Genomic DNA, 12,202 nt, shown 5'->3' on the forward strand with positions numbered 1-12,202 from the left:
ACGTCTTCTTTGTATGAACATGTCAGATAATAGACAAAAATTTACCAGAACTTTTGCAGTGAAAACCTTATTTCTTCTTCGTGGAAAACATCATGATGTGTGGAAATAATGATATATATTTTCAACAGCACATTTGCCTTTAATGGAACAGTATTACTGACAGTGACAGCAAGATTCCTCTCACAGGAGTGCTGTCCCTCCCACCCTCTGTGAACAAAGAAGTGCAAACACCACCTATTTCCCCTCCCAGGAAGATAAGACCACCTGGAACAGACCCAGGGATTGTAGAAGAGAAGTTGAAATGAATGACTGTTAGTGAAAACGGGAATGTTTTGTTGGAAACGGAACAGCAGCCCCGGGTAGAGGTAGAGGCAGGGCTTGTAGATATAAAAAGGGGAGACGGGAACCTGCCTCGTGGTTGAGAGTGGATCTGGTTGGAACATCCATGGACGGGGAAGGTGGAAAAACTAAGAGTCCCAAAGGAGGAGGCAGGTGCGAGAAAGAGGAGTGAGAGTACCCCTAAATCATCCTATTGGGGAGAACAAGAGACAAAAGAGTGGAGAAGAAAGTTAAGGGAAGAAGGAGGAAAAGGTAGAGCAGGAGAGGAGAAAAAGATTAGAATGGTGGATGATGCAGATACAGCAGAGGGGTCCCTTGGAAGACTTTGGTCAGAGGATTCCCCCTCACGAGACCAAGTCTGGACCGATGACCGGGATGAAGACACAGTCTCCTTACTGGAAGGGGAGGCAGGACAGTCATTGAACTCAGACTTTGTTCTGGACTGGCCGGGCCCCTGGAATACTCCTTTAAGGCTGAAGACTAGAGGCCCCCATCTAACCAGTTGTTAGAAGGAGAAAATGTTTGGAATACCTTTGTTGACACACGTTATTTGTTAAACAATCCAATAAATGTTACTCCTATTTCCAAACTGAAGAAGTCTGTCAATTTATCTGAAGAAAAACTGGAGCCTGAACCCGAACCCTCACAATTTCTTATACTTGCTTTTATTTCTCTTTGTCTCAAAGTCACAATTAGACAGGTAAATTGTGTATTTACCAGTCAACTATGAGGCCTACATTCCAAGATTATTTTTTTTAAACTGCTACAAATTATATAGGTCATTTTTCACAACCTAACAGACAGTTCCATATATAAATATTTGGGTGTTCTTTTAAATAACATTTAACAGTTATATAAAAAACTCCAGTAATTACTTGGCACCAAGTTACAATATGTTCAAAATTTAATATAATTCAATTTTTTGTAATGTTGTACCAGTAATTAAAGTTCAGACATTTTTGAACATACAACTTGAATAGATTATATCCAGGAAATCCAGTCCCAGATGACATTCTAATGTTGTCTATTTAAAAAAGAGTTAAATCCAATGGTAATTAAAGAAAATACAGTACCCAAGCAAAAGCAAAAATATTGAAAGAAATTAACTGTATGCATTCCACAGGAGAAAAGAATGTCTATTGCCAAATCGTTAAACTAGAGAGATGTATTTGTGACAGAAGGAGGTTCAGATAATTAATGTGGAGCAATAAGACATGCAAGCAGCTGCTGTTCTTTTAATAAAGAAATACAGGAATTTACACTCAAACTATGCTGAGTGGTTCAGGGACTCATAGCCAATTTCCATTTTACTTAGTTTCAGAAGCCTCAGTCTATGGAACCCAAAATATTCTAGAATATATTCTGGGATAGTATTAAAAAATAATAATAAACTAGCAGTTTGATTTGATTTCAGAGCTTCTAAGCAAGATATAAAGACAGTGAACAGCATAGGATGAAGGCAGAAAGATGTTAATCACTACAATCACATGATAGCATTTTTTAAAAAAAAAAAAACTGCTGTCCAAAGGTTCTCTCAAGCTACCAAAGGAATTCTATCCCTGATGAGCTACAGACAAAAGGCAACAGCATTACAACTATAAAATAAGAAGAGAACATGTACTGGAATTACCTAATGGCCTACTGGGAAGAAACAATGCAGTAGACAGGCCACTGTTGTCCTTGTTTTTATCTGTAGGGAAATGGTCCAATTAAGTAGTCAAATACAGCCACGTTATCAAATATCTAATAAAAGAAACCAGAACAAAACCTGGCCTTTGGGTCAAAAGGCAGAGACAGGCCTTTCCATGTCATGTAGTTCAACGAGTTCAAAGATTGGCAATAAAGGAATGAGAGCATCAAAACTGTGACAGGAATAAGCTTCTGAATTTATCGCACAGTCACACCAAGCTTCTCAAGTACACGAACTCCTTTCTCTTGGTATTCTTGTCTGGTCATCCAGAAATTATCTTTGTCTTTCATGATGTCTGCTAAAACTGCTCCACCTAGAAACACCATGTGCTTTCGACGAGGTGGATCTTCAATACGAATTTTAAATTTCTTAGGGGGAAAAGAAGACAAACAGCATTACTAGAGTTTATGGTCAAAGCTGCCAAAACTATAATAACAGTAAAACTAGTATAAGAACTTTTAAGAACCAACTAAAAACATGGATGTACAGGCAGGCCTTCCCTTCCAGTTAATTCCTGTCCTCTTTCCTTTTTTTTATCTTTATTTGATTTATTTTTATTTTTCCCATCTTATAGAATCATTTAATTAATTGTTATAAATTTGTTTGGAACTTGTTATCCTTATGTTGTAAGCCGCCTAGAGTGGTCAAAATGACTAGATAGGCGGGGTATAAATACAATAAATAAATAAATAAATAAATAAATAAATAAATAAATAAATAAATAAATAAATAAATAAATAAATAAATAAATAAATAAATAAATAAAAATAAACAGTGGATCTGTGGGCATGGACTGGACTACTAACAGGCACCATTTGTAAGAGAACTGTGCCCTAGAGGAATGAATAGCGACAACATTGCATCTCAAAGTACTGTAGTACAAAATTACATCACCAATGCTGTCTTTCCCTGACATGTTTTTCTAAAATATCCTCTGTACTTACACTGATGCCATTTGAACTCTTACACCAGTTTGATTTCAAAAAACAAATCACATATTGTGGATATGTACACTGTCTGCATCTGTACATATCTGGTAAAAGGGAAAAACTACTTTCTTCACAGCAACTCATTCTGCCGAAAATGTTATGGAATATACTGGTCTTTTCTAAGTCCAACTTCAGAATTATTATATACAGTAAGTCACATGCAGCTTTTTCTTTTAATGTTGATCATTCTGGTTTATCACTTGTGTGTCACAGCAGTCCATTTGCTCTACCTGTATCTTATGCCCAGGTATTTTGCACCTAGCTCCAACAGCAAAACTTCATGCTCCCAGCAAAGAAAAAGAAACTAAATCCCACAAGCTTGATGTAATAGTCAAGAGAGCTGACTATTTTTGGAACAGGCTTATATGTTAATAAACATTTAGTAAGATATGGAATAACAGAACAGAAAGTTTCCTCTATAGATTAGTTACATGATTTATGTTTCTGTTGTGACTGCAGCCCAAAAGGAAATGATGACTGTAACAGAACTCAACACTATTGTTAAGGAAGGGATTTCAAAATGAGCTTCTAGGGGCTTCAGAAAAATGTCAAATGTATGCTATGAAGTGGAAGACAGGGACAGACGGACTCCTCTTTGGTTACACAGCAGCAGTTTACTTCAAAGAGGTCAAACTAAACACTTCTTCAACATGATGACCTCAAAACTAACACAGCACAAAGGAATACAAAGTTTTAAAGCCGTTTCACAGCTTTACCAACTTGGTCAAGACTTGGTTCATAATGTTAAGTCCCCTTGCTCCCTCTAGCGACAGCCTTGCAGCATTATTTGCAGGATAAATACTTACTGAAAGTTTTTCCACGTCACCTTTCAGGACCCGTTCCAGGTAAAGCTGTTTAAGTTCACGTTCCAGTCGTGATGGCAGCCCAGGATACATAGTGGAACCACCAGATAACACAATGTGCTTATAGAACTCAGATCTAAAAATGAGACACACTGCTTGTAAACAGTTGACATCTATATAGCAGCATCAGTGTGTACACATTTTCACTTCAATAAAGAGTAACTGACAACACAGTTAAAATATAATAAAGCCCTAACTAAGGCTATATTAGCCAATCTTTCCCCTCACCTTGTGAATTTTCTCTACAATAATCAAAAATATTGCATGTAACACTGGTTACCACTTCTTTCTAGTCTTTGAAATTTAAATGTCTTTTCAAGATGCCATCCATTGAAATACATGTAGATAAAAAAATCACAAAGGGATTGTTCCTCATCCATTCTCCTGACTTAACATAAACAAAATCTGTAGCTTTTGAAAGTCCTACCTGGTGTCAATATCAGCAGCCTGGATGGTGTTGAACAGCAACTCAGCAACTCCAACCCCCTCTACATTGATCAAATGAGGCTGGAACAGAGCTTCCGGTGCCTCAAACCGCTCCCCACCAACTTTAATAATTCTGCCATCTGGGAGCTACAGAAGAGAATGCCTGAAGTTACTAGAAAAATTATAGACAGCCTTTTGATGCATTCCTAGTATCATGGGGAAATTCTCTTGAATCAGTCCACAGCTAATTCAAGTGCATACAGTGGCAGTGGCAAAAGGGATAAAAGTCTAATATGTATTAGAACCATTTTTTCTTACTTTCTCAAGGCAAGAGGAAAATTGTACAATTGTAGTAGTTGGTGCATAAAGGATATTAGACAGATGCCAAGTAGCAGTGAAGCTATACAGTATGTTCGGATAAAATCATCAACTTTCATTAAGCCTAACAACTGCAATAAGCATATTCAAATCTGTCACAGCAGAATCTCAACCAAAGCACACAATATGAACAAGAAAAACCTTAAGATCAGGCTTCACATTTGATGTGGGTGCCTGAAACATTAAGATTGTTGATCCAGTGCCGGTAAGGCATACTCACCGTATAGGACTCAACCAGCACAGTAGTTTCCAAGGCCAGTTTTTGCTCTTGTTCAATGTTGTAGCCCACATAGCAGAGCTTTTCTTTAATCATACGGACTGTCTCAAAATCAGCAGAATGGTTGAAGGCATAGCCTCGTAGTAAAAGCAGCTGGTATTAAAATAAGTTTGTTAGAGGCAAATCTGAAAACAACAACATTCTCCAGTTGAAATGACATTCTCCAGTGTTGCATCAGTATTTCAGAGGACAATTTTATTCACTGAATTTTGGTCAGCAGTGTGATGCTAGCATTCTCCAGCATAACTACTGTGCTTATCCTATTTATAGTGTTCAACAGGCACAGTCAATTTCCATGAAATCAAGAAAACATTAACATTAAAAATAGTGGAGAACCAATTTCTTATGCCTATTAAGATCCTACAGAAGTAGCGAATTTTTAAAAAATTGAAAAATAATTCCTAATGGGATACTAACAGCATTACTAATGAGGCTACTACGATGCTGCTAGTAAGATTCTAAATCTCCAGGAACAATTTACAATATGTTGAGCATGCACAAGGTTTTCTGTCAGTCCTGTGGGAAATGAGGAATCAGAAGTACATTTAGGGAGGAAAACCTGAAGATAAGGACACAGGGAATTAGTTAAGAAAATCTAAGCAATAAGCTGACTGCAATCTTCCAGTACTTCTATTTCTTTAAAAATTCAGTCTCCGCTGTCATATATTTTGGAAAGGGTACCTTCATTCCCCAAAAGAATCCATGGAGATTCTTAATGAATATTTAAGTCTGGTTAGAAGCCATCTATTGGCTGTATTTCTAGTCTATCCTATCACAGGCTTGTGGGAGCAAGGGGCAGAGTTCTGGTGCTAGCAGAATGGAAAGCATGCCTTCTGGTCTGACTTAACACCTCCACCTTACCTTGATGAGGTATCTGGTAATATCTCTACCAGCAATGTCTAATCTCCTGGTGAGATGAGGAAGAGAGAAGCCTTCATAGACAGGGCAAATGTGAGTCACTCCATCTCCAGAATCCACAACAACACCAGTCAGTAAACCTGAAAAAGAATGATGGTGAAAATATCTCAGGACATTTCAGTCTGAAGCCATTTTCACCAAGCCTGGTTTTTAAATGAAGTCCAACTTGGCTGCTCTGACACTTCTACTAGGTGAAGGATAGCAGACATGTGACTCTCCTGTTTCTTCTACAACCCTGAGTGCTTTCTGATAACATCAACCATCTTCCAGACAGACTTGGTGTGTGACTGGGGTTACTACATTTCAGCCACTCATTTCTACTCAGGTGATTTCCTCTAGGAAGCAGTGCTGTGAGTCTAACATTATGGTGAGACAGCAATGCCAGACTCAGGTAAATCCAACTAAGAGGAGGAAATGTTATTTTAAGAAATGGAATGGCACTGCTCTTCACTTCAAGTCCTGCTATGGTCTTCTCTCTTCTAATTTAATATTACATAAGCCTGGTGAAAGTTGCCAGCAGTATCCTAACAAAACTAAACTGTACTCATCAGATGAGTTTGCATGCTTGGAACAGATAACTAACTGAATGAGATGAAATAAAATGAAGTTTAGTACAGAAGTTCTGCTGGTGGGTGGCTCAGCTCATACAGGAAGCAATATTCACCTTATGTTTGATGTGGCTACACTTTCCCTTAAAGATGTAAATTCACAGACATGCTGTACTATTATTAGAGACACAAGTGGCATAGATGGCATGCAGTGTGCTCCCATCAGCAAAGATTAGTGCATCATGTCCTAGATAGGTGGAGTCTGGCCACAGGCATCCAGTAAAGGATTGACTACAACAACATACTGCACATGAGGTTGATTTAGAAGACCTGGCAATCAGTGCCATTGGAATTAAAAAGGACACACTCATGTGTTTCTGGAAGCAGAACAAAGCCCTGGTAACCCCCTAAATAGCATGGGACTCGCATACCCAAAGGTCCATCTTTTATCACATAATCTCACTATACTAGCATGCTCACTATTAGAGATTCAATTTATAAGACATAGAGAGAATACATTTTGTTGGGAATTCCAGAAGCAAGAGATGGGCAATGCCGTAATCAGATTCATTATGTTCTCTGCAGCCAAAGATGGAGAAGCTCTATACAGTCAGCAAAAACAAGACATGGAACTGATTATGGCTATGATTATCAGCTTCTCGTAGCAAAATTCAAACTTAAACTGAAAAGAGTAGGAAAAACCACTGGGCCACTCAGGTATAATCGAAACCAAATCCCTTATGAATACACAGTGGAAGAAAGGAACAGATTTAAGGAACAAGATTTGGTGGACAGAGTGCCTGAAGAACTTTGGATAGAGCCTTGAAACATTGTACAGGAGGCAGCAACAAAAACCATCCCAAAGAAAAGGAAATGCAAGAAAGCAAAGTGGCTGTCCAACGAGGCCTTACAAATAGCAGAGAAGGGAAACAAAATGCAAGGGAGATAGGGAAAGTTACAGAAAATTGAATGTAGACTTCCAAAGAATAGCAAGGAGAGACAAGAGGGCCTTCTTAAATGAACAATGTAAAGAAATAGAAGAAAATAACAGAAAGGAAAAAACCAGAGATCTGTTCAAGAAAATCGGAGATATTAAAGGAACCTTTTGTGCAAAGATGGACATGATAAAGGACAAAAATGGGAGGGACCTAACAGAAGCAGAAGACATCAAGAAGAGGTGGTAAGAACACATAGAAGAATTATACCAGAAAGTTTTGGATGTCCCTGAAAACCCAGATAGTGTGGTTGCTGACCTTGAGCCAGACATCCTGGAGAGTGAAGTCAAGTGGGCCTTAGAAAGCTTGTCTAAAAACAAGGCCAGTGGAGGTGATGGCATTCCAGTGGAACTATTTAAAATCTTAAAAGATGACGCTGTTAAGGTGCTACATTCAATATGCCAGCAAGTTTGGAAAACTCAACAGTGGCCAGAGGATTGGAAAAGATCAGTCTACATCCCAATCCCAGTGCCATTTTTGGCAATCAGCCAAGACAGCTTCATTTGCCGAGAATAAGAGAACAAGAAGCACGGCGAAAATATATAACAAAGTAAGTGGAAGCCCTTGTTCTATGAAAAACCCCATTAAAATGAAGAACAAGTGATTCTTTTAAATGAGCGAAAACGGACATCAGAAAGCCGGCTTCAGTGCTTTTGAAGCCCTTTCCGATGTCTGTTTTCGCTCATTTTTAAGTGTCTTAAAATGTTTGAAACCTGTTTTAAATGCTTGGATTCGGTAGTGCACATTCTGAAACGTGTGCAAACTTAATTTGGTTTTGTTCTGAGTCTTCGTTAATTTTTGGTGATTTTTTGTTTTCCCCATTTAAATCCACTGGACGGACAGTAAATGGAGGTGACAGTATGCGGAGAAAACATCCGCAATTGCAGGTAATAATTCAAACCAATATCTTTTATAATGCATTTTAAAATGTACTGTTAATTTTATGTCTATTTTAGAATTTTTGCTATGTCTTATGGTGTTATGATTGTATTATTTTTGATTTGTAAACCGCCCAGAGTGATCTTCAGCCAGATGGATGGCATAGAAATTAAACAAACAAATAAACCAACCAACCAGCAGAAAGTTATTAATTCAATTTTTGGTTGTGCTGGTCAAATTAAAAGCAAAACTAAAACTATGACAAGTTCTACATCACTTTCAACAAACACACAGAGAAGTCTTTCTTTTCCTAAACTGATAAAAATGTTCACAGGTTCACAAGTCGCTAACCACTACACCTCACTGGCAGCCCAATTAAAATGCCGAGATACAGTGGTGCCCCGCATAGCAACGATAATCCGTTCCGGAAAAATCATTGCTATACAGATTCGTCGCTATGCGGAACAAAAAAGCCCATAGAAACACATAAAAACGCGATTAATATGTTCCTATGGGCTTCAAACTCACCGTTCAGCGAAGATCCTCCATAGTGCGGTCATTTTCGCTGCCTGTTAAGCGAGGAATCCGTCCCAGAAAACAGCGGGCGGCCATTTTGAAACAGCCGATCAGCTGTTAAAAAAGCATGGCTTTGCGATGATCGGTTCCCCAAGCAGGGAACCGATCATGGCAAAGCACCGCCAGCCAGCCAGCCAGCCCTGGACGACGCCCGCCCTCCTTGGTGGGGCTGTCCCGGGGCGCAGACGGGCGGGCCGGAGGGTCTTTCTCCAGCGAGCAAGGGCTCAGAGGCAGCCGCCTGGGGCGGGAAGGGGCGCGCCATCCATTCGCTGCTAGCCAGCCACCCCGGGAGACACCCGGCCTCCTTGGACGGCGAGCTCGGAGGCAGGCAGCCGCCCGGGGCATGAAGGGGCGCGCCATGCACCCACCGCTTGCCAGTCAGCCTGGGAGACACCCAGCCTCCTTGGGCGGTGAGCGGTGGGCTCAGAGGCAGGCAGCTGCCCGGGGCGGGAAGGGGCACGCCATCCACCCGCCGCTCACCAGCCAGCCCAGGAGACACCCGGACTCCTTGGACGGCGAGCAGCAGGAGGAGGGCTTGGAGGCAGGCAACCGCCCGGGGTGGGAAGGGGCACACCACCCACTGCCAGCCAATCAACCCTGGACGCCCGGTTTCCCTGGCGGGGCGCAAACAGGGTGAGGAGGGGGTCTCTGGTGCACCGCCCAGATGCCGCCCTGATCCCAGTCCCCGGTGGGCGCATCCTTTGCAGCGCCTCCCGCCGCGACTGCTCTCTGGCTCGGCACCCCAGGGGTGCACGCGGGGATCAGGACCAGGCCCTTCGTCTCTCCTTCCCTCCCTCCTCCCAAGGCGACAATCCGGAGCGCCCCCACTCCCCCTTCCCGCTGTCCCTTATTTATTCAGGAGCTCTGGGGTGGTAGTGCGGCACCGATCGGCTGTTTATAAAGCCTTGCTTGTGGCGCCAATCAGCTGTTTAAAAAGCATTGCTTTGCCATGATCGGTTCCCCAAGCAGGGAACCGATCATCGCAAAGCGAAATTCCCCCATAGGGAACATTGGAAAGGGATCGCAAAAGCGATCAAAAAATCTTCATCGCAAAGCGATTTCATCATTATACGAAGCAATCACTATGCAGGGCACCACTGTATTTTAGATTTAGGTACAAATGCAGACCTGCTAAGGATCATGGTGAGGGAGGTAAATCTAAGTGTACCTGTCTGGAAGTTGTGGTAACTTGCTTGACTGAGTGGGGATTTAAAACCACGTCTTCCCAGTTTGAGTAGTAATCTGACACTGTAATCCACTACTTAAAGTTAAAATATTTATGGATTATTGGGGTACTGAAGTTGTGTTTCATAAATGAGGCGAAATAAACATGCTAAACCAGTTTACACTCTAAGGCATAAGAAAATGTTTCCAATTCAAAATTTTGTGGAAATTCCATATTACTGTCAACAGCAAGGACAGAGAAGTGAACTGGGAGCTACAGTCAATCCACAGCTGTCTCAGCTGTAACCATAAAACAGCAACCATACTATTTCCTGACTTACATCTAAGAGAGATGTGCCTGGTGAAGTCCATATTGCCAAGAATGTTTGGACTTTACATCTACAAGTAACTTTCCTGGAAAAATACATCTTGCTATGAACTTTTAGACTTAAAAGTTCTTCACACTGGTACGTAAAAACCTGATGAAGTGGTTTTTTTTAATCCACAGAAGTGCTCTCGAAAGGTATCAGTTATTTTTGCATTTGTATTTTATTTTGTACTGACCACATGGCAAACCTTTATTTCAATGAAACCAGAGAATTTCAATGCAAACTCCATATTTCATCACCACAAGTTTGGACTTTTAGCTATCAAAGTATTTATACCTTGCCTTTCAGTTCCATAAAAGTATTTCCATGATGACTGAAGATTTACATTTAAAAACAACAACAGATGTTAAAGTAAAAACCAGCAATAAAGTGAATTCATAAGGGAAGGATATTACAAAATCTCTGAATGGCCAAGCTAAACAGGAATGTCTGTAGTTGGCACTTACACACATATTCTATATTTGTCTCACAAGACTGCTCTCAGGCATTACTGTTTTTTAGTAGGCTGTGTCAGCCAATCCCCATCAAATAATGAAATGGGTGTATGCAGATGAAGGAAAGAAGTAGGATAGCTTTCCTCATACAGAAAAAAAATTCTAGGGTACAGAAGAAAAAGACGTCTTTTAAAAACCATTAGCACTCTAAACAATAAAAATGTTGCTTTTGAATGGCAGTACCCCACACACACACACCAAATCAGCACCCACAACCTAAAAGTCTCTTCCAGAGGGCTAAAAAAAAACCCTCTTCAGCCTATTTTTGAGCGGTTCAAGAGATGTGCAGGGTGGGAGAAGCTTTGTTACGCCAGTGCTGCAGTGCCAGAGTGATGCTGGATACATGCCTTTGCACTGCATTTGTATCAAATATATATTTTATTATGATTCAGCTACACAGCTGAAGCTCTGTTAAAATGAAACACCTAACTGAATAAGCGTTGGAGCCTTCTGAATCATTTAAAAAAAAGTGTTGCTTATATACCACCCTATAGTGCTTAAAGCATTTTCTGGGCAGTTTACAAGTTAATTATGCAGGCTCCACATTGCCTCCCACTCCAGCAAGCTAGGTACTCAATTTACCCACTTTGGAAGGATAGAAGATTGAGTCAACCTTGAATTAGCTACCTGAGACTGAACTTGGGTTGGAGCAGCATTAACCACTATGCCATTAGGCTCATACGTACAGGAGTTTGCTTTCCTAAGAAATCAATATTTAAGACAGCATTCTTAATCACAAAATCCAAATAGAACACTTGGCCAAAATGTAAAGCAACAAACAATTCTCATCTAATAAATCTTCCAAAGTATCCTGCCGGACTCAAACATGCGTTAGCACTACTTTTATTTAAAGGCAGAAAGTGTTTTAGAAAATGTAAGTATTACTTCCACTCGACTTCTCAAAGAAAATCAAACAACATCACGAGAAGAAGATACCATTGGCCATGGTTGGGCATGCTGGTCCAAGAATTCTTTGCACTAACAGTCATGTGAAAAAGAAAGTACACCCTCTTTGAATTCTATGGTTTTACATGTCAGGACATAATAAAAATCATCTCATCCTTAGGTCTGGAATTTGGCAAATGCAACCTCAGATGAACACCAACACATGACATATTACACTGTGCAATGATTTATTTTACAAAAATTGTAAACCATGTGTGAAAAACTAAGTACAATTTATGACTCGCTAACTGGTACAACCACCTTTAGCAGCAACAACTTGAAGTAACTGTTTCCTATATCACTTTCTCACATCATTGTGGAGGGGTTTTGGG

At 40.3% G+C, this 12,202-nt stretch overlaps 1 protein-coding gene across 2 annotated transcripts in view; it reads right to left on the reverse strand.

Annotated features, from left to right (window-relative positions):
- Positions 1 to 982: 982 nt before the first annotated feature.
- ACTR2 (actin related protein 2) overlaps positions 983 to 12,202 on the reverse strand; it is a 29,689-nt gene continuing 18,469 nt past the window's right edge. For both annotated transcript variants that reach the window (XM_020803359.3, XM_078377368.1), the window contains 5 exons: positions 5,824 to 5,960; positions 4,906 to 5,055; positions 4,309 to 4,454; positions 3,825 to 3,957; positions 983 to 2,397 (listed from right to left, as the gene is read on the reverse strand). In XM_020803359.3, coding sequence (XP_020659018.1) covers positions 2,227 to 2,397; positions 3,825 to 3,957; positions 4,309 to 4,454; positions 4,906 to 5,055; positions 5,824 to 5,960 — 737 coding nt within the window. In that variant the 3' untranslated portion in view covers positions 983 to 2,226. The remainder of the gene's footprint in view (positions 2,398 to 3,824; positions 3,958 to 4,308; positions 4,455 to 4,905; positions 5,056 to 5,823; positions 5,961 to 12,202) is intronic.

This window comes from Pogona vitticeps, chromosome 1 (genome assembly GCF_051106095.1).
Source record: "Pogona vitticeps strain Pit_001003342236 chromosome 1, PviZW2.1, whole genome shotgun sequence".
NCBI classification, from domain to species: domain Eukaryota; kingdom Metazoa; phylum Chordata; class Lepidosauria; order Squamata; family Agamidae; genus Pogona; species Pogona vitticeps.